The sequence below is a fragment of the Pteropus vampyrus genome, unplaced genomic scaffold (genome assembly GCF_000151845.1).
Source record: "Pteropus vampyrus isolate Shadow unplaced genomic scaffold, Pvam_2.0 Scaffold285, whole genome shotgun sequence".
Classification (NCBI taxonomy): Eukaryota; Metazoa; Chordata; class Mammalia; order Chiroptera; family Pteropodidae; genus Pteropus; species Pteropus vampyrus.
The window spans coordinates 2,240,945-2,263,694 of NW_011889066.1; the positions used below are offsets into that span (position 1 = coordinate 2,240,945).

The 22,750-nt window shown below is 45.7% G+C and overlaps 1 protein-coding gene across 1 annotated transcript in view; it reads left to right on the plus strand.

Annotated features, from left to right (window-relative positions):
* The window catches only part of ALDH1L1 (aldehyde dehydrogenase 1 family member L1), a 76,467-nt gene extending 60,653 nt beyond the window's left edge, over nucleotides 1-15,814 (plus strand). The window contains exons 17-23 of the mRNA XM_011376072.2: nucleotides 2,539-2,632; nucleotides 5,063-5,162; nucleotides 6,562-6,660; nucleotides 9,089-9,254; nucleotides 11,846-11,951; nucleotides 13,168-13,367; nucleotides 15,273-15,814. Of these exons, the coding sequence (XP_011374374.1) occupies nucleotides 2,539-2,632; nucleotides 5,063-5,162; nucleotides 6,562-6,660; nucleotides 9,089-9,254; nucleotides 11,846-11,951; nucleotides 13,168-13,367; nucleotides 15,273-15,328 (821 nt within the window). The 3' untranslated portion in view covers nucleotides 15,329-15,814. The remainder of the gene's footprint in view (nucleotides 1-2,538; nucleotides 2,633-5,062; nucleotides 5,163-6,561; nucleotides 6,661-9,088; nucleotides 9,255-11,845; nucleotides 11,952-13,167; nucleotides 13,368-15,272) is intronic.
* Nucleotides 15,815-22,750: the final 6,936 nt, after the last annotated feature.

Genomic DNA, 22,750 nt, shown 5'->3' on the forward strand with positions numbered 1-22,750 from the left:
TTTTTTTTTACTTTTTTTAGGTGAAGCAACCCTTGGTTGACCTCACACGTTGTAAGGACCTTGTCAGCTTACAATCCCTTATTTTTTATTTTTTATACCTACAGCACCTGGTCTTCCTAGGTGATCTCCCATCCAAATACTAACCAGGCCTGACCCTGATCAAACGCAATCAGGCTTGTTCAGGGTGGCATGGCCATAGACTTATTGCTGAGTTCTAAGGGTTCTTTCTGTATTTTGAATACCAGTCCTTTATCAGATGTGTCTTTTCAAATATTTTCTTCCCAAAACAAAGATTTTTTTCTTTTTTAACTGAGATTGGTGGAATGGACTTAGTATCAAAATTACTGGTAGAGCTTTAAATATATATAAAGAGAGGATGCGAGTGTTTCACTCCAAATCTTCCAAACTGGAACCTTCATGGGTGCATCTTGGCACACACAGTTTTACAAGCTCAGAGGCAGGGGAGCAGTGAAGAAGGAGGAACCGGGTGGGTGAAGGAGCCCAGGACTGAGCAATTGATGAGTTGGGGAACGGATGTGCCAAGAACAACTCTCAGGTTCTTGGCTTAAATAACTGGCTACAAGGAGAGGTTAATTATTGAAATAGACAACCCAAAGGAGGAGCAGGTCTGGGGAAAGATTAAGAGTTCTGTTTCACATATATTGAATTTGAGAGGGTGTGAGATATCCAAGTGCAGGTGCTGAGCAGGCAGAGGAGTGATAAATGGATCTGTATCTCAGGGGAGCTTGACTTGGAGATATATATTGAGATGATGATGTGCCTAAGATGGCATTTGAAGAGGTGAGTCAGGGTGTGAATTGAAAAGTGCACAAGAGGACTCAGCTGAAATGGTGTGACTCGAGAAGAACAGAAGAGGTCTCGGGATGGAGCCAGAGGCACTGGGTATTTTAAGGTTGGGTAGAAGAAGAGCAAAGGGGGTGGGAAAAGAGCAATCAGAGAAGTAGGAGGCAAATTAGAAGAACAGAAAGTCCGAAGCCAAAAGGGGAAAGACACTTAAGCAGTGAGAGATTACTTTGAGTTTTGGGAGAGATGACCATGAAGCTTCATTGAAAAGGAGATTATAGGATGAAAAAGAATTAGCCACACTAGGGGGCCAAATGTGTGCAGGGCTTGCAGTGAAGTGAGAAGGCCATGAAGTAAAGGTTGGGTCGGGTACAAGCATTCCAAAAAAGTGAAGCAGCGAATGCTCGTGCTCTGCATGACTGGGTCCTTCGCACCTGGGCCCTCCATGACTGGGGCCTTCCTCTTCAGGCTGCATCCCCAAGGAAGGATAGTTGGAGTCTGTGATGCTTGGGGACCACCACCCCCATAGCCAGTCCAGGAAATCCTTGGGTCTCTGCTGGAGACCCTGGAAGAGCTGGATGTCTGGGTGCCTGCGTCCTTTGTGTCTGCCTTGATAGGTTGAAAGCCACATGCAGACTTTACTAGTTTGCTTGAGCTATCATAACAAAGTACCACAGAGTCAGGGGTGGAGAGACTTAAACAACAGACATTTGTTTCTCACAGTTCTAAAGGCCATAAGTCCAAGCTCAAAGTGTGTTTCCTTCTGATGCCTCTCTCCCAGCTTCCAGATGGCCGTCTTCTCCCTGTGTCCTCACAGAACCTTTCCTCTACATGTGTCTGTCTAATATGCTCATCTTATAAGGACAACAATCAGATTAGATTAGAGATAATGACATCAATTGGATTGGATAATGTTTTCGTTTTACCTTAATTACCTCTTTAAAAATCCCGTCTCAAAATACAGTCACATCTGAGGTACTGGAGGTCAAGGCTTCAACATATGTGTTCAACAGTGGGACAAAGGTGTAACGGCCGCCGTAATGAGAAGGTATCCTAAGACTGGAAGACGAAGGAGGCAACTCCATAGAATATAACAGAATTTATTATAGGGTAATTTATTTACAGGAAGATTGGATCAGAGTGGAAAACACAATCTAGCAATTCTGTGCATATTATCCTCCACTCTCAGACCCCTGTTACAGTTCTTTTTTTATAGTATAACTTGGATACTAATGACTGACAGGACAAAGGGACAAAGAATGCAGTAGCACCAGGGTGGTCTTGTGATAGATGATTGTTTATCATTGATACTATTACTAGTTTGATATTTATCTTGATTGTCATTCTCTTCAGCTCTTACTAACAAAAATGTCTATGGCTACATTTTAGGGAACACAGATAATCACCAACTAGCAAGCTTTGATATATTTACTAAGTACAATGAGGTTTGTCAAAGATCATAGCATGAAACAAAAATAAAATGAAATCAAGGATGCAGAGATAGAGTGGGTTCGGTTCACATCTACATCTATACAAGGTGGATTTTGAGGGGATACAATTCTGCCCTTAACAGGGAGCAAGGCCCAGTGAGCCCCAGGAGCTGAGGGTACTAAGCAAGCAGAACACAGCCCAGAGCTCTGGCCTCAGAGTGGACATGTGAGGGGTAACGGGGCTCATGCTTCCCCACTCCAGCACTGAGGCCACCCTCACTCCCCTATCTACTCCCCTCCACAGGTTCATTGATCGGTCAGAGACTCTCAGACCATCCCGATGTGCGGAAAATTGGGTTCACAGGCTCTACAGAGGTGGGAAAGCACATCATGAAAAGGTAGGTGGTTAGGGTGTATGAGAGAGGCCACTGTTGCCAAAGAAGCTGTGGCTCTTGTCACAGTGTCTGGACATAGACAGTGCTGTGTGTGAGCTCAATTCTTCTTCTCAAGCCTCTGTGTGTGCAGCAGTTCCTGGAGGCTGGATTAATGCAGGTTCTGATTCCAAGCCCTTGGTAAGGCCAGAGGTGGCTGCCCTGTGGAGCTCACTTGGACCAGTGAGGTGCTGGAGCCACGTGTGGCTGTTGACCTCTTGGAATAGAGCTGCTCTGTATTGAGACATGCTGTGAGTGTAAAATACACACCAGATATTCAAACCTAGCACACAAAGTAAAGTATTTCATTAATAATTTTTATATTGATTACAAAATGAAATGAGAATATTTTTGGATTTATTGGGTTAAATTAAATATAATAAAATTAATTTCACCAGTTTCTCTTTAGTTGTTTTTCTTTTTTTGTTTGTTTGTTTTTGTTTTTGTTTTTTTTAATGTGCCTACTAAAAATCAGCCATTACATATGTGGCTAGTATTAAAGCCTTCATTCTATTCTAGTGGACGACACTGGTTTAGGACATCCTTTAATCTCTTGTTCCTTGGAGTTTGGACTCAACCCAACTGAGGTTATGTTCCACACTCTGTCATTAATTTACAATATGATCTTGGTCAAGCCCTGACATTTCCAGGCCTTAGTTTCCCACCAGTTCAACAAAGGTAATTTCCAGGTTTAGTGATTCTGGTCTGCATAGCTGATAAGCTTAGGGAGGTAGACAAGGTCTGATCCCAGAGCAGCAGCTCATAGCCCGGGCTGCCCCAAAACAACCACTGGATACCTAAACCCCACCTGAATTTTTGGAGTGGGTTTTAGGTATCAACTCTTTGAGTGATGGGTGAAAATAGAAAGCGGCTGAGGGTTCTTCTGAGAACCACTGCCTAGCAGGATCTCTAAGGTCACATGACCACCCATTTCTGTCTTTGCCCCTAGTGTCTTGTACGTAGGGAGTCCAGCTACGGCATCACAATTCCACAGGGAGAAAGGCTTCTCACATTAAAACATTATTTCCTTATTGTAGCTCCTAATACAGAACAATGTTCTTTCTCCCTGGGACACTTCTGTGGCACACAAGGTAGGGTTCATACTCCTCAGCCCTTTACCTGCCCTCTGTGAACCAGCTGTGTTCCCCTTCCCAAATGGGCACCAGGCTTGTGCTAATTACACTGGTTTCATTGATACCCACTTTCGGGTCAGCAGCCACAGCCAATGTGACTGACAGATTATATCTTTAGGATCAGTAGAGGCTGATGTCGCAGCTTGTAAGTGTACCAGGCAGGGCTGCTCTGATTTATTTTGAAGGCAGTAGGGAAAGCCTTGGTATTGAAGAGAAGGAGGATGGAGAGAGCAATGAACTGACGAACGGACAGACAGATGGCAGAGCGGGAGAGGTAACAGCAAGTAGTCACTGCAGCTTATTTACCTCTTCTGATTCAAACGCTGGTCAGTCTTCTCTGTGGTGTGTAGGCGATAGTCACATCCGAATATGTGTGTACACAGTCCAGAAGGAAGACTCAGGAAATGTCCACTCTAAGAACCCCAGGAAAGGAGGGTTTATGTGGACCGCATTCCATGGCTCTGCAGCTGCTCTCTTCCCAGGATCTTCTCCAAGCCCCTGTGGCTGGTGCCTGAAATAGGGGAGTCCTCCTCCTGCAGTCAGTCCTGAGCAAGGAGCCCCCCACCCTGTGTCATGCCTCATTTTACGGACCCAGTCCACTAAGTATCCCTCTGAGGACAGTATCAGTAAGTCCATTTTGTGTCCACTGATGCAGTGTGCACAGGAGCCTCAGCTACTCTCTATTTGCACCCATCATTAAAAATCTGAGGTATGAAGCCCCTGCAGCACTGCAGCTGCTCCAACTGGGGGATGGTTCTGTGCTCAGTTTATTGGTTTGACATTTGTTGAACACCGGCTTCATGACCTGATAAATGCTTGATCACCCTGGTGGGGCTTAGGCTTTGATGGATGGGATCAGACAAATGCACCGTGGTGCATGAGAGCTTGCATTTTATATGGGGCTGTCAGGGCAGCCATCCTAACAAGGAGACTTTGGAGTGGAGACCTGAGGAAGTGAGGAATGAGCTGTAGGGATATCTGAAGAGGGAGTAGCCGGAAGGGGACAGTGAGAGCACGTCCCTGAGGTAGGCATGGGCTTGGCTGTTGGAGGAAGAGGAAGGCACTCTGGGAATCCAGTGAGCAAAGAGAGGTGGGAGGGAATAGTTGTGAGTGTGGTGTGGGGAGAAGGTGCTGGACCTAGTCTCCCTCCAAACCTCTGCTTGCTCTTTCAAGCATGCTTTGGAGCTGCCCTTGGACCCCTCTACCTAGAGCCCTGTGTCTCCATCTCCCATGAACCCAACCTCACCCACATTCTTCCTTTCAGCTGTGCCCTGAGTAATGTGAAGAAGGTGTCCCTGGAGCTGGGCGGGAAGTCACCCCTCATCATCTTTGCTGACTGTGACCTCAGCAAGGCTGTGCAGATGGTGAGGGACAGCCGGGGGGAAAAGGGAGGAAGTAAATTGGGGTGGGGGGATAGGAAGCTTTCTCTTATCCTACAGTTAAACTTATACATCTCACCCAGACTGAAGTGTCACTGCAAACATAGACTGTGGCAGGAAGGGGCCTTAGGGACAAGGAATGACATATGACCTTCAAAACCAACTTCCCAAGAAGTTTCATAACTGTAAGAATGACTGGAACCAGGTTCATGGATTGAGAAACATATTCTAAAATCAGCACAGCAACTTTTCCTATCCTAGAAAAGCAAAGCAGAACCCTAGAGACTTGGGCATGACCCTGCTGACAGTGAATCTCCCCAACCTTGGGCCATGTCCACACTTGCCCAGATCTTTCACTGACTCACTGGGCAGTCTTGGGCAAGTTATTTGATCTTTTGGGCCTCACCTGTAGGATGGGGAGAATAGTATACCTACTTCCTATGGTTGTTATGGGGATTATAGAACTACTATATATGAAGGACTTAACAATGGTGGCTGCACATGGCAGGTGCCCTGTATCAGTTAGTTCTTACATCAGTATTATTGCTATGCTTCAGTACACCATCCACTCCTGTGAGACCAAACCAGTAAGGCCCTGTTCATCCAGGTGCCCAGATATGTCCCTTCCCCATCTAAGTCCTGCTGTGCCTTGGAGGATGATGTGAAAACCCAGCATAGACATGAAAGGGAGTTCAGTCTCACTAGATGAGGAAACCAAAGGAGGCCAGTCTGTCAATCCAAGGGTCTTGGCTTTGGTGCTGAGGCTGATACTGCTGGGCCGGAGGCCCAGGCCATGCTGTTTGGGCAGTACAGTCTCATCTTCCAGGAAAGCCAAGCTTGACCCAGGGTGGTCAGGCTCTTGCTCTTCCCCCGGCCCCCACATGGGACTCCCCAGGTCCAAAAAGCAGGCTCCCTTTGGCCTCTGAGCATGTTTATTCTGAACTCTTGCCAGTTTCCTCAGGCCTGGGATGGCACCCCATCCCTTCCAAGACAAGGGCTAGCTGCCCACTCTCTGTTGCCTGTTTTACACTAATAGACTTTCTAGGCTCAGCTCCAAGAGTCTGATCTCTGACCCCTCTTGAGTCACTCCAGGGAGCCCGCCCAGTGTATGGGGTCTCCACTCTGCTTCATTCCCTCTCATTCTTCACTCTCTGCAACATGGACACAGTCCTTGTTCCCCAGGGGCAGGTCACCCTTCGCCTCTCCTCTCAAGGTGACTAAGGAATGAGTGGAGTGCGTGTACTCGGTGTTGGCTGGGCCTGACCACCTTAGGAGGTCATTCCTCCCCTTTCCTATAAGAAGGGAATACTAAGGCCCAGTGGGAATGGGGTGCTAGTGCCCCTGGGAGTGGCTATAATCCACCATTCTTGTCCATTTGCCAAAGGGGATGAGCTCTGTCTTCTTCAACAAAGGCGAGAACTGCATTGCCGCGGGTCGGCTCTTCGTAGAGGACTCAATCCATGATCAGTTTGTGCAGAAGGTGGTAAGTTCTGCCACGGGTCTCAGAGCTACTGATGCACAGGGACAGTCACCTGGGCTGCAGAGGAGTTGGGCCAGGTGAAGTCGGGCACTATTCGCCTGGGGCAGGGAAACTTCAGGAGAAGCTGCATTAAGTCTTCACTGGTTTTGATTATTTCAGCAAGAAATAGCAATGCTGCAGCTCAAAGTGACATAACCTAAACCAGCTTATCTTAGATCAAGTCCTGAGCAGTGGAGCCTGAGCCAAGAATTCATGCGGCTTACTAAGGGTAAGCTCTCAGGTGAGGCCTGGAAGATGTAAAGGAGCAGGAGAGAACAGGGACCAAGGATATAGTCTCAGGTGATGTCTAGCCTTGGCTGATCCACAGACAGGAGCTCTGGAGGATGAATGACACCATTCAGGTATAGCCCTGGAGTCAAGGGGCCAGGCTTTTGTCTCCTGTCATTTGTTATTGACTATGGCCTGTCTACCAGCTAGAGAAGGGTGGCTTCTGTCAGCTCCCAAGACCCATCAGCAGCCACCTCTCACAGTACCAATAGGTAAAGGAGATTGGGCAGAGCGCTGACAGTATTTCCTACATTTTTACACCAGATCCAGAAAGGAGAATCACTCTTTCCACACCAACTCCAGTGGAAATGGCTGTGGGGAAGGATGTGGGTTGATGTGACCGGGTCTCTTGTCTATCCCTGACCCATTCAGGGAAAGCAGGATTTGAGGAGTTCTGGTCGGTTTAGCTTCAGCAAAGAACCCCTCTCCCCCTCATGTTATGGAAAACAAGATCTAATCCCAGTGGATATGAGAGGGGATGCTGGGGACACAACCTCCACAAGCATGTTTAAACAAACTATATTTAGAAAGCCAGGAAAAATGAGAGAGTCGGTCTGGGGATGGGGGTGGGTGGCTGTTAGGAAGGAGTTTCTGGAGAAGATCTTGAATGATGTGTAAAAATATGAAAGGCAGTGAGAAAAGGAACAGATTTTCTAAAAGGGAATGTAAAAGCTTTTGCCATGTAACATTCTACTCCCAAAACTAGTGACTTGGGATAACTGTTCACGCAGCCCACAATCCTGTGGGTTGGCAATGTGAACACCCGCCCACATTCACCTGAGCTTGCTCACATGTCTGCGGTGAGTTGCCAGGTCAGCTGGGACACTCGGTGGCTGCACTGGATGGCTTGTCCAGAAGAATGAGAATAGAAGTTTAGAGGCCTCTTGGAGCTCACTCAGCTTCACCAGAGGCAGGCAGGGCTCGAAATCCCAAATACAGGGAGTAAACAGCGCATCTAGGAGACTCAGAAAAGTTGCTTTTGGTGTCCCAAGGAGACGGAGGAGCAGTCAGGTGGCCAAGCAGAAGCAGAGAGGGGAGCGAAGCAGAGGCTTGGTATCAGTTTTGGGACCCTTCAGGACAGTCAAAGGAGCTAAGGGGCCCTTGGTGGTAAGGCAGAGGGTGGTTCTGGGGGGCAAGGCTTGAGCCCCTCCTGCATCTTATTAGGCCTGGCTGTGTGTGTGGAGTCTGCACAGGAGGAGGAGGCCAGTCAGTCCTGACCTCGATGCAGCTACAGTGAAAGCAGAGATGGCCTTGTTTGGTCTTAGGAAAACAAGGAAGGAGCCCAGGGGGGAGTTGAAAAAAATGGGAGGGACTGACTCTAGCCTGGAGCTCTGAATATTTGGCATCCACCCAATGCTGGTTATGTTCACCTAAGTTCCTCACTCTAGCACAGCATCCCGTACCTGGGTCTTTTTTGACTCTCCTCATCCTAGCCCCAGCATTGTTAGATAACTTTTGGCACATTCCTTGAAGAAACCCAAGTCAACTCTAGGTAGTAAAACCTAGACCTACTTGTATGTTGGCCAAGGCAACAGGGAAGCCTTCCTGAAGGAGGGGCCCTTTAAGCTGGGTTCTGAAACAGGCAGAAGTCGGGGCAAGGGTGAGTGGACTCAAGACCCAGGTCCGCTCCACTCAGTGTCTTTCCCACCCTGTCACAAGGTATTGCAGCGGGACTGGTGTTTCCCCACCCTATCCCCATTCCATATCCTAGAGTCCCTGGACAAGACTTCCTTCAGCTTCTTAGACTTTGAAGCTGGGTGCAGAACTGATGTAGAGATACATCCTGTTCTTCCCACCACGCCCTCCACCACTCCCACTCACATACACACCTGCCTCTTTTTTTCACTCACCCATACCCCTGCACAACTGCCCATCCGAGACTAGGCTCAGGTCTCCTTGCATGTAGCATACATTTGGGTTTCAGCCTGAAAGGCAGGTTGGGAACTATGACATGGAACTCCATGAGTGCCAGAAACTGGCATATGGACTGGCAGGGGCCAGTAGTTGGTCACTAAAAATGCAGATGTGGGAGGGGGATCAGGTGATGAGCAATGTCAGTAACAGTGGCACCTGAGTGAGACCTGACTGGAAGGACTTTCCACAGGTAGAAGAAGTGAGGAAGATGAAGATTGGCAACCCTCTAGACCGGGACACCAACCATGGGCCACAGAATCACCAAGCCCACCTACAGAAGCTGATAGAATATTGCCAGCGTGGTGTGAAGGAAGGGGCCACGCTGGTCTGTGGTGGGAATCGAGTCCCTCTGCCAGGTCAGTCAGAGCACTCTTGGCCCATTTGGGTAAACAGGCAACAAGTAGCATGTGCAGCTCTAACTGGAGGTATCTGAAGGCGAGGTGCTTGACTCTTTGGACACCTGCCAGACCAGATGTGGGACTGGCAAGGTGAAGGCACCAGTGCTAAAGTGTTGTCAGTGTTAGTTTAATCTGTATCAAAGTTGACTTGCCACTAACATCACTGCATCCATGACATTCTTTCTTCTCGTGGGTTCCATGGCCTTAGATTCCATGGTTTTCTTATCTTTGACCATTACTTAGCAGTTGCTCTCTGCTGGAAACTCCCTCTCCACCTGTCCCTTAAATGTAAGTACATCCCCAAGTCTGTCCTGAGTTCGGAGCACTTCTCATGTTAAACACTTTCCCTGGAGGATCTAACCCTCTGCAATGGTTTGGACTCTTCCAAATATCTGTCTCCAGGCTCTTCCTCACTCAAAACTCCTGATCACCTAGACACCTCCACTTGCATGTCCCTCAGGCCCTTCAGACTCAAAGGGTACCAAATCCATTACATCATCACAGTGTCTCCAGACTCAATCCAACCCCAGATATACATACCTGCCTCTGTAGAATCTTCCATTTGATCAAGTCAGCAGAGCCAGAGGAGCAGGAGCTGCAGGTTTTGACTGTTTGAGCTGCTTCCCCATTAGACTGCCTGCTCCGGGGGACAGGAGCCATGTGTCTCCTCTATATCATTAGGTCCTTCATGCCAGCACCAAGACTCACACCAACGGCCTGAATTAATTTGGTGAAATGAAGGAGGGAAGGAAAGCATGAATTCTAGACTCCTCTCTTTTCTTGACCCCCGAGTTTTAATTAATTGCCTGATTGCTCTTAAATCTAGAAATCTTTCTTGCTTCTCCTGTATCCATGCCACTATCAGGTCATCTCTTCAAATCTCATCTTGCCTGGACTATCATGGTGGCTTCCTGTGGGACCTCTTGAACCCTGCTAATCTTTTACTTATGCAATTGCCAGAGGTCTGGTTATGTTTTCCCCCAGTGTTGGAACACTTCCACAGTGACCCATCCTCCTATAGTAACAAGCTCAGACTCCTTCACTTCCCATCAAGGGTCTTTCATGATCTGTGTCCAGTTTGCTTGCCCTTGACCCATACTTTGGCCATGCTTAACTCTCCCTCTGAACACAACTCTTATTTTCTTGCTCTCTGTGCATTTGCTGCTCCTCTGCTTAGTGAAACCTCCCCGGTTTCCCCACCTAGTGAATTCATCATCCAGCTCAAATGACAGCCAGGTACAGGCCATCGCTATGTCACAGGTATTCCTGGGCACCTCATACCTCAACAGAGTTTTATAACCACTATACTGCCACTGTCTGCCTACCCCTTTCCCCATCCCCACTTGACTGGAGTTTCCATGAGGCCAGAGTTCAAGGCCTGATGAGAGAGTGTGAAATGAAGGCAGTGTTCAAAGAGCAAGAACTAGGAATGGTGAGGAACCATCACCACCACCACCACCTGACCTGAGGAACAAGTGGAGGGAGAATTCCTGGGACCTAGTGAGGGGCACAGCTGTGGGGCAGGGGCTTCCTCCTAGTGGCCAAACCCAACTGGAAGCCAGAGGACAATGGAGTTTGGACATGCAGTGCCTCTGGTGGAGCCCTGAGCAGGGTGGAGAAGGGACGAGAGGGGAACAGAGACTGGCCAGCCTATAATTCCCAGCACCTGATGGGCAGCCTGAGTGAATACAGGCTATACCACAGGAGTCAACATGTATTCATATATAACTCACATTTTAAAAATAGTAATGTAAAAATATATTTATAAATGTCTACAATATGGAATATTTTATTAATTAAATTACTTTTAAAGTTAAAAAAAATTTATTTATTTTTTTTTTTTTTGCCTTTCTAAAACCCAGAGAGAGAAAATTTCAAGTCTCTTGATTTTCCCTAAGTCAAGCCAAAGTAAATCTCAATCCAGCAGGGTCTCAAAGGAGAAATAGTCAAAGAAAGCATTTCTGCCATCAAAAATGATTCTGTCTGGGCAACCAGGAGCTATAGGGGTGGCAGCTTGGGTGGGAGTAGATGGTGGATCCATGCTGACAGGAGAGTAGGAGGCTGTGCCCTGACCAAGAACACTCACCTCTGCACCTGGGGTATCTGTGTCCACACCATGATGTCAAGAAAGGAGGCCATCCTGGGAGGGCCTGTCCAAAGCCTCTCCCCACCACCATGCCACAAGGTCTGATAGAGAGCCATCTGGGAGGCTGCACTAGCCAAAGAATCCAGATATATTTTCCGACTAAATGTCACTAGAAAAACCCATGTGTTTGTCATGATCTCGAGCTTTGGCACTGGCCTTGGGCAGACTTGGATCCAAATGTCAGCATTTAGATTGAAAGGGTTGTGAGGCTCACATGAGCTCATATGTCCAGGGCAGGAAAGCCACCCACAGATTGTGGCAGCCACTTACACAGGTGTTGCAAATTGCATTGCTGGAGTGGGATGTGTGCAACATGGCTGTAAGGACCCAGCCTGAACAGGGAGAGGCTGGAGTACTGGAGGACAGCCTTTCTGAATGCCATGGGCCTCTGTCTCCCCCACAGGTTTCTTTTTCCAGCCAACTGTTTTCACGGATGTGGAAGACCACATGTTCATAGCCAAGGAGGAGTCCTTTGGGCCCATCATGATTATCTCTCGGTTTGCCAATGGGTAGGGAACCCTGTTTATGTCTCTCAAGAGCTTGATTCTTTTCCATGCATTATTGGGGTCTTCACATGAGCTTCGGGGCAGAAAGAGAACTCAGATGGGGTGGGGGGTATGGATAAAGCCTGGGCACCTACTGAGTCCTCATCAACCACTGAGGTGAGAAAAGCCCCAGGGGATTGACAGGGCTTCAGGTCCCACTGTGAGTGTACTCTCTGTGTCTCTGGATGTCTCTCATGGTGTGTTGGGGTCTGTCGTAATTATCTAGCAATGTGTAACAAACCACCCGAAGCTCAGTGGCTAAGAATAGCAACAGTTATTTATTTTACTCATGAACCTCCAGTTTGGTTAGGTTTTGATAGGGCTAACCTGCCTCTGCTCTGTGCCACGTCAGGGCCTCAACTAGGGCACCTGAGTAGCTGTCTTCAAGTAGGCTGTGGGCCTCCTTGCAGGCTCTCTCCCCGCATGGCAGCCTCAGGGCTTCTGCTCTGCACCTGGCTGGGTAGAAGCTTCAAGTTTCCTCAAGGTCCACTAATCAGCCTCAGAAAGCCCAGAACCTAACTTTCATCATGCCATATTGGTCCAACAAGTCACCAAAACCAGCCTGGGTTTAAAAAGAGAGGGATTGGATTCTGTGGCCATATTCGATCTACCACAAGTTCTTTTATGGACTATTATTTCTCACTGTAGAGTCTTTGAACAGATTACAAAGTGACACGTCATCTTAATACATTTTATTTCCAACTGTCAAAGAATTATCAAAATTATTATCACATGCTGATAAGATACTTTCTGCCATCTACCAAGCAAATATTGTATTAAGTCTTCAAGCCCATCATGTCTGAAGTGGGGATGCCCACAAAGTGGCTCCCTGGGGAATACCCAATGTATTCAAGTGTGGTGGGGGCTCCACCTGCCTCCCTCTGGGCTCCTGTTCCTCTGTATGTAAAATGAGGGTCACCCCTGATGACCCAGAGGGTTCCTGTGGTTGACTGTGTATAAACTGACTATGTTCTTCCTCCTCTCTTTAACTCTGTCCTCTCTGCTGCCCTGTCTCCTCCACTCTTGCTGTAGGCCTAAAACATTCCTCAGGAGGTCCTGAGTGGTGAGGAGCTTGGAGGATATTGGGCTCTTTTTTGGGAGAGGGGGGGTCTCTGAAGCCCACCTCTAGGACTGCCCCGCAACCCCCCTTTACCAAGTTCTTCCTGGATTTTTCCTACAGTGACGTGGACACCGTGCTGTCTCGGGCCAATGCCACGGAATTTGGCCTAGCCTCTGGCATCTTCACCAGGGACATCAGCAAGGCCCTGTACGTCAGTGACAAGCTAGAGGCAGGCACTGTGTTCATCAACACATACAATAAGACCGACGTGGCTGCTCCTTTTGGAGGGTTCAAGCAGTCTGGATTTGGCAAAGACCTGGGTAATGTAATCCTAAACATTTGTTAGAAGCCAACTGGTGCCAGGCCTGTCCCAGCAGCCAGTGGTGTAGCATTGACAAGGTGGCTGTTTTTGCTTACTTCTTACTGGAAGGAGACAAGTGATAATTAAAGCAGTGAACAAGATCCTTCTAGAAAGTGAGGAGTGCTGGGAAACAGACAAGACAAAGTGATCTAGACAAGGAGAGTGGGAGGGCAACTTTAGCCAGGTACCAGGGAGGGCCTATGGCACCTGCCCTGAGGGGATGGCACCTGCCCTGAGACCCCAGTGGTGGGAGGAGAGTGTGTGTTCCTAGCAGAGGGGCTGGCAGGTCCTGAGAGAACTAGCTTTGGACTTGGAGCTGCAGAGAGAGGCTGGTGTCAGCCCAGGGAGGACAAGAGGAGAGCAGATCCAAGAGGTGAGTAGGGGTCAGATCGAGGGACCCAGGAGACACAGTCAGTCCTCAAGATTCATCCTCAGGGAGAGGGAAAGCCATGGGGTCCAAGTATAAAGACAAAGTCACCTAGGCAGGGAGCTAAATGCAAGCCCAGCTTGACCTTCTGGGAGAAACGGAGTTCTGTTCTGGCGCTCCTCTTTTCCTGGACTGCTGTGTGACATAGGGTAAGTCCCACTCCTCCTCATTCTGCCATTCTGGAAGCCAGCAATTGGAGACTAGCTCCAGTTGGGGATCATAGCTCTGATGCCAAACTTGTCAAAGGCCAAAATGTGTGAAAGAGCAGCACATCTTAGACACCTTCATCTCTCTAGGCATCCCCTGCCCAACTCAGGGTACTCAGGGAGGTTCAGGCTGAGGCTGGAACCAAAGAGCAATCACTGTTTCATTTCTCCTTCCTTCCATCTTTCAAACCCTGTGGAAAACTGTAAGGAACCCAAACTACTTGTGAAAGGAACCCAACAACACCCCCAAAGCATAATACCACACAAAAACTATGCATGCAGAGCCAGGCCTCATATGCACACACACACACACACACACACGCACGCACGCATGCACGCACGCACGCACGCACGCACGCACGCACACACACACACACAAATACACACACCCATGCACATGCACACATGCATATGCACACGTGCTGGAAACTCCTGCTCTTCTGTTCTTGCCTCTCCTGCGCTACCTTCCTGGTGTCCTCCACAGAAATCCACAAGGACTATTGTCATCCAGGGAGGCCACATGTGCCAAATCCCCAGGATATAATTTCCGTTACTCGTGATTTTTGCCCCCTAGTTTCCCCAGCCCCCCTCCTCCTGTCCCCGTGTCCTGTGCCCACAAACCAGGCCTTCCAAATCACCCACCTGGGATGGGCCCAGAGACTTCAGTGGGCCCCAGCTGGTGGTAAGAACAGCATTGGCAGCAGCTGGAAAATCACGGCTCCTGGAGCTAGCTTTAGTGGGTGGGGGAATTGTTAGGCAGCCACAGGCCCCTTGTGCTAGTCGTGAGACCAAAAAGTACCAGCCACATGGCACAGCCAATTCCAGAGTTCTCAGAGACCTTGTGAGGCACCCCTTTTCCTAGTCATAACTTGACCTGGAATTAACTGAAAGGCAGCAGTGGGGAGAAGCTGGCACATCTGGGTAATAGGAAGGCAACAGGAGAGACTTTGCTGCCCTGAAGCTGATGGGGCTACCCTCCCATGAGAGGAGGTAGTCAGAGCTGGAAAGTCCCAGGAATGGTGGCCTCAGATTGGTTCTGTATTCCAATGCCTGTTGGAATCATGGTCCCCCACTCAATGGCAGCTGACCCTTTCTGGGCCTGAGTTTCTCATTTGTAACTGGGGCTGATCAAGGGTTGACCCCACTTGTTTGCTGCAGGGATCCATGACATAATATGCATGCAGGAACCTCTATAATGATGATGGTTCCAACGGCATGTGCTGTCTTGTAGGAGAGGCGGCCCTGAATGAATACCTGCGGGTCAAAACGATTACTGTCGAGTACTAAAGAAAGGTCCTGTGAGAAGAAAGCCTCCGTCCTAACCTCTACAACATGACTCACATCCCCTGGCAATTCAGTTGCCCTTCTCGCCCTCTGCCAATGCACAGCACCTCCATCTAAACTGCCTGGTGGAAGCCTCCTGCCTGCACCCCCTGTCCCTGTCCGGGACTTGCTCCCCAAGTTCTATCCGTTCAGAGTGACATTTGGCTGGATGAGAAAGCGGTCCGAGGGCAAATAAATGTTCTGATCAGCAGCTGCTGGCACCCTGTGTATGTGTTTCTTTCTGCTATCTGGATGTGCCCTGGGTGGCCCTGGGTGGCCCTGCAAGTCCTGGCACATGAGTAAGGTTGCAGGGCCTAGAAGAGCCAGTAGCCCTGGAGAGAGACATAGAAGTGAAAAATGGACGTATGTCAGCTCTGGCCTCAGAAAGCGGGTGATGAGGTGGAGTTAGATGTTCAAGAAGTTTGTGGGGATAATTCCCCACCCACCCTAGACACCAAAGAGAGAAAGCAGGAAGGGCCGAGGAAGTTCAAACTGTGACACAGCCCAGCTCCCTTGGCAGATACAGACTACTGTGGGAGCTTTTCTGGGGGTAAAAATGCCTCAGCAGACCTCTGATCTGAAGATACTGCAGCACCATCACTAGACCACTGCGGGGTCATTGCCCCGGGCTAGCTTTTCAGACCTGTGTGGTACTCCATCTTTCACTCTATCTTTCCTTTTTAATTTTATTAAATTTATTGGGGTGACATTAGTTAATAAGATTTTATAAGTTTTAAGTGTACAATTCAATAATACATCATCTGTATATTGAAGTCTACTTCTATCATCATATATTTAAACCCCCTTACCCACTTCTTCCTCTCTCCATCCCCCTTTCCCTCTGGTAACCATCAAACTGTTGTCTTTGTCTATAAATTTTTGTTCATTTGTTGCTTTCTGTTTTGTATTTCCCATATGAGTGAAATCATGGTTCTCGACTTTTTGTCTGACTTATTTCACTTAGCATGATATTCTCAAGATCCATCCATGTTGTCACAAATGGCAGTATTTCATCATTTCTTATGACTTAGTAGTATTCCATTGTATATATGTACCATATCTTCTTTATCCAATCATCTATCAAAGGACACTTTGGTTGTTTCCACATCTTAGCTACCTTGAAAAATAGTGCAATGAACGTAGGGGTACATATATCTTTATGGATAAATGTTTTTTAATTTGGGGGTTAGATACCCAGAAGAGGGATTGCTGGGTCATATGCTAACTCCATTTTTAATTTTTTGAGGAACCTCTCTACTGTTTTCTATAGTGGCTATACCAATTTATATTCCCAACAGCAGAATATAAGAGTTCCCTTTTCTCTACAACCTCTGCAACACTTGTTATTTCTTGTTAATAATAACCATTCTAACAGGTATGAGGTGGTTTGGGTTTGCATTTCCCTAATAGCTAGCAATGATGAGCAACATTTCATGTTTGTTGGCCATTTGTATGTCTTCTTGGGAGAAGTATCTGTTCAGGTCCTCTGTCCATTTTTTAATTGGATTGTTTGTTTTTGTTGTTGTCGTTGGATTGTATGGGTTCTTTATATATTTTGGATATTAACCCCCTTATCGGAGGTATTGTTTGCAAATATCTTCTCCCATTCTGTTGGTTGCCTTTTTGTTTTGTCAATGGTTTCTTTCTCTGTGCAGAAGCTTTTTAATTTGATATAGTCCCATTCATTTATTTTTGCTTTTACTTCCCTTGCCTTTAAGGTCAAATTCATAAAATCCTCCCTAAGGCCAAGGTTCATAAGTTTAGTACCTATGTTTTCTTCTATGTATTTTATTGTTTCTGGTCTTATATTTATGTCTTTGATCTATTTTGAAATAATTTTGGTGTATGGTGACAAATAGCAGTCTAGTTTAGTTCTTTTACATGTGGCTTTCCAATTTTCCCAGCACCAATTATTGAAGAGGCTTTCTTTTCTCTATTGCATGTTTTGGCTCCTTTCAAAATTATTTGCCCATATATATGTGGGTTTATTTATGAGCTCTCAATTCTGTTCCATCGGTCTGTGTGTCTGTTTTTCTATCAATACTATGCTTTTAAAAAAATTATTGTTTTACAATATATGCTTTATAGTATAATGTGAGGTCAAGAGTATGAAATCTCTGGCTTTGTTCTTTTTTCTCAAAATTGCTTTGGCTATTTGGAGTCTTTGTGGTTCCATACAAATATGATAATTTTTTGGGGGGGGGGATCTATTTCTTTTAAAAATGTCAATGAGATTTTGATGAGACTTATATTAACCCATTTCCCATGTAGGAAAAAAAAAGCGCAGCCCACTGCCAGCATTAATTTAATTTTACATAAACACGCTCTTTGAGGCTGAAGAAAATCTGACTACTTTTCAATGTGAAAATAAAATATAAAAACTGTTCTTGGAGTTATTTTTAAACAAAACTTGTCTCTAATCCTAATGTAAAAGAAATGTATACATAAATCAGTTTCATCAAATGAATCTTGCTACCAATCGTTCGAGAATGATATTAACATCACGTGTAGGAATGCTACATTTTCTAGGATTTGACATTTTCAGCGATCGAGAATTACTTTATGTTGTAAATGGAAATTCCACTACTAAAAACAGAAAGCGATAAATAGAATGGTGTCATTCATTTCCAAAGACTAGCGATATACTAAAGCAATGCAAAAATAATAATAAAAGCGAGATATTGCATGGCAAACTTTTGGGGGTGAGGTTAGGACTATAATCTGTGAGTTATTTCAGGGTAAACACTGCAGCTGCAAGGGCTGCCGGCAAGTATTCTCGCGTCAAACAGGAAGTGGGTTAAATTCATGTATTGCCTTGGTAATATGACCATTTTAGCTATGTTGATTCTTTTAATCCAAGAATAAGGAATATCTTTACATTTCTTTGTGTCTTCTTCAATTTCTTTTAACAATGTCTTGTTGTTTTCAGTGTATTGTTCCTTCACATACTTTGTTAAGTTTATTCCTAGGTATTTTATTCTTTTTGTTGCAATTACAAATGGAATATTTTTCCCATTTCTTTTTCTAAAATTCTCTTATTAGTATATAGGAATGCAATGGATTTTTGTACATTGATTTCATATCCTGCAACTTTATTGTCTTTATTTATTATTTATAATACTTTTTGGTGGAGTCTTTAGGTTCTTCTATATAAAGAATCAAGTGGGGTTTACTCTAGGGGCATAAGGATGGTTCGATGTGTGCAAATTGCTCAATGTGATACACTACATTAACAAAATAAAGGATAAAATCAAATCAGTAGATGCAGAAAAAATATCTGATAAGATACAACATCTATTTATGATTAAAACACTCAATAAAGTTAGTATAGAAGGAAACTATCTCAACATAATAGAGACCGTATATGACAAACCCTCAGCTAATATCGTACTCAATGGTAAAAAGCTGAAAGCCTTTCCTCTAAGATCAAGAGCAAGATAAGGATGCTCCCTCTCACTTCTGTTTTTCAGCAAAGTACTGTATGTTTTAGCCAGAGTAATCAGACAAGAGAAAGAAAAAAAAGACATTCAAATTGGGAATGAAGAAGTAAAAAAGTCATTTTTTTACCCTATCTTGTATCTTCTGTGTCTCTCTATGAATTCCTTTGGCCAAGTGGCCTTCCCCCTGTACTTTCTCCTCTCTTCCATGTTACCCTCTCACCCTGCAGGAGCCTAGACCCTCCACTCTGCACCCTTTCCCCTAAGTCCAAAATGCTATAACCTCACTTACCTGCTATTGCCTCAGTTTACCTCACATGTCAACCTCACCTCCACCTGGCTCTGCCCCTCTGGGATCCACAGCCTCCAACGGCCCCCTTCTCTCTCCACAGATCCCTGGTTGTGGTGGGAGTCCTGGCCCAACCTTTGCTTGTCTGGGAGCCTCTTCAGTCCTCTCTACTAGCAGACTCTGTCTCCTCCCCAGTCCCAAGCCTGGCCTTCCTCCATTACTCCACTATCTCTTCTCTTCCATTCAGAATACAGTCTTACAGTGGGTTCTGTGAGGAATAATAATAGCTAGTAACAAACAATAGTTCATTGAGTACTAACTAGATGCCTGGTGGGGTTCCAGACTCTTTCTATATATTTGTCTCAGTTAATCCTTCCACTAGCTCAACTATTTTTATCCCCATTTATAAACAAGAAAATTAAAGCAGAGAAGTTCAATTGCTCGAGATCACACAGCTAATTGAAATTGCTGGTGAGGACTCTGAAGCCCCCTCTTCCTACAGAGTAACTCCTCCTTCCTTGAGCCCCCAGTATTGAGTCCCTAGATCTTTCCAGAGCTGGGGGCCAGGCCCACTTGGGACTTCCCTTTCTGTCAGGCCTTAGCTACAGTGGTCTGGGGAAGCGTCTACCTCGCTGGCACTGTTCCAGCTTTGGGCCATTACTTCCCATGTGTCTACTACACCCCAGATATGAAATGGGCCCTCCTCTTGACACCACAAGTACCACTGCCACCAGACTGCAACTTCTCACAAGACCTTCTTAGAGAGTCAGGAATAATTAATAACTTCTACTGCATGAAGTGACTCATAGCCCTGAAAGCCAGCCAGGCCCCACTGAGGGCACTTCTTTGACCATTTCCCACCTGCCAGCCCATGCAGGGCCAGCTCATCCCCACCAGTGGATTGCTCCTGAAGAGCCTGGCCTCGAGTCTTCTTCTTTTTTTTTTTTTTTTTTTTTAAGATTAACATGATTTATTTCATTATCAGTCTTAAAAGTTGCTGAAGTTCTTCCAGGGAGGGGTCAGCTCTGGCTTCCCTGCAAAGAGGCCTTCACAGCAGAAGGGAGGACTACGCCTTGAGACTATCCAAACCCAAATCAAGCCAAGAAACACTTTCTCCCCTCTTCATACACACCTAGAGCTGGGTTTTAACCAGGGCACCCACTACAGTTCTACTTAGGACCTCTGGTTTAGATATGCACTACTGGGCTCCTAGTCTTCCTCTACTTCAAGAATTATCTTGAAACTATAAGGTAAACATATAAGAAAAATCACCGAGTTTTCCCCTCCAATGTATTTCTCACCTGTGTGTGCTACTTCATCCCTCTGCCTACCCAAGGTGCTGCAATATCCACAGGTTGAAAAATTGTTTTACATAGAATACTTTACTTCTGACACTTCTGGTCACCAAACGAGTGTGGATTTTTTCCCCACACTGTGGATTTTTCCCCACACAAAGCAATTCTTTGCAACAATAGCTAAGTGTCCTATGATTTAACTCAATTCTGACACTGTCTACCTGGAGATATTGTCAGACCCTACCAGTCAAAGGCTCAGTCTCACAAGACTGCTGCCACCCCACTTCAAATATTAATCATAAGTAATATGTCCCCAGGTTACCTCCAACTTCCATACAATTTAACTACAAATTGGGAGATTCCCACAACCTCTTCCTTAAGTTCGATTAATTTGCTAGAGCAGCTCACAGAACTCAGGAAAATATTTACTGACATTTACCAGTTTACTATATAGTAATGGATATGATAAAGGATACAGATGAACAGCAAGATGAAGAGATACATAGGGTGAGATCTGGGAGGGTCCAAAGTACAGGAATTTCTGTCCCCATGGAATTGGGGTGTGTCATCTTCTTGGTGCAGATTTCTTCTTCTTTTAACCCCGTATTGTTGGGATTTTATGGGGGCTTTCTCATGTAGGCACAATCAATTATTAACTTAATTTCCAGCCTCTCTCCTCTCTCTGGGGAAATGAGAATGGGAGTGCTGAAAATTCCAAGCTTCTCGTCATGGCTTAGTCTTTCTGGTGATCAGCCTTCATCCAGGAGCCATCTGGGAGCCCATTCAGGATCACTTCATTATAACAAAAGATGCTCCTAGTGCTCATATCACTTAGAGAATTACGAGAGTTTTAGGAGCTGTGTGCCAGTAACCAGGGGCAGAGACCAATATATATTTTCTATTATCTCACAGTAAGGATATAAGACTGATAGTTATTTCCCATTTCCTTTTCTTTGTCTCATTTCATAAGTCATAGAACCCACAAATTTTACACCTGTGAGTGTTTAAACACAAGCCTGCCTGAAAGAAAGACAGAATTACCAATCCCCTTTGCAGCTAGCCAATGGTCATGAAACCCAGTCATATGAACAGAATTCAAGTGAAAGTGATATGTGCCACTTCCAGACACACCCTCTAAGAGAAGGGTTAGTTGTCACTCTCCCTCTTTTCCTCTCCTTGAGTTGGCTAGAGGCAGACCCAGTGGACATGATGTGGCCATTTTCCAACCATGTGGATATGGCAGCACCTCAGGTGGGGGGAAGGATGGAGCAGCACATGATGGAAGAAGTCTAAAACTCCAACATTATGGAGGCGTACATTAACCAAGGCCACTTGCCAGCAGACTATTACATGGAAAACATAAAATTCTACCCCTCTGTTTTTGTAATTTTTAAATGCATTGATTTCTCACCGTATTAACAGAATAGTTGAGGCAGTTTAGAAATATAATAAATAAAATAAAAATATGCATGAGTAAATTGGGACAAAGAAGAATGCAGTAGAAAGATAAAACCATGTGTGTGGTTGATATTTAAGCTGTGTATTATGAAATATACCCTTCTAAAGTTGGACCACAAGTTAGCTAAGAGTTTCTAGCCACTAAGATGTAAAGAATGCTTGTAATCTAATCCATGGTACCCTTGGACAGAAATGAACCAGTTTTTTCTGGAGTAGAGAAATTCACTTTATGAGTTCTCCTTAAAAAAAATATATATATATATAATGTGATGATGACCGTCTTATACATTTTTTTTTAGTAGGGTAGTAAGTTGCAGCAAGCTGTTTTTTCTGACCTGCCCCAAAGTAGGCTGAGCACACATTAAACCACAACCAGTACAAGCAACTGTACTTGTAATAGAGCTGGAGTATATACTATTCCAACTTGAGTGGAAGTAGAAGTGTGCAGGTGGACAGACCGCCATGGTCCAAACTGTAGCTCTGTTGATCCGACTTGATGAGTCCAAGGAAATGGGACTAGAAGTCTTTTCAAGAAAAGCCTTCCATTTATTCAGAAGAAATTTTCTAATGTAGTAAAAAGAGGCTGCTGAGGATTTTAGGATCAAAATATGATCACAAGATTGCTCCACATAATAAAAGGAAGACGACTTTGAAATGTGTGTGGGAATGAGGTAGAGAAGGGAGGAGGTGGAGCTGGCAAGGGTGTGGGGGAAATAAGAGAGGGGATACCCTAAACAGCAGAGAGGAGAATGGTCTTAGGGAAAACATGGGGATATATCGTACAAGCTCTTTTCCCCTTCTCCCCACAAAGTCAACAATTGCTCATTGTTTCCTGTGCTTTCCTGTGAACTGACCCTTTGGGGCAAACCCAAAGAGGAGATGGTTCATGTACCCAAGGAGATATAGG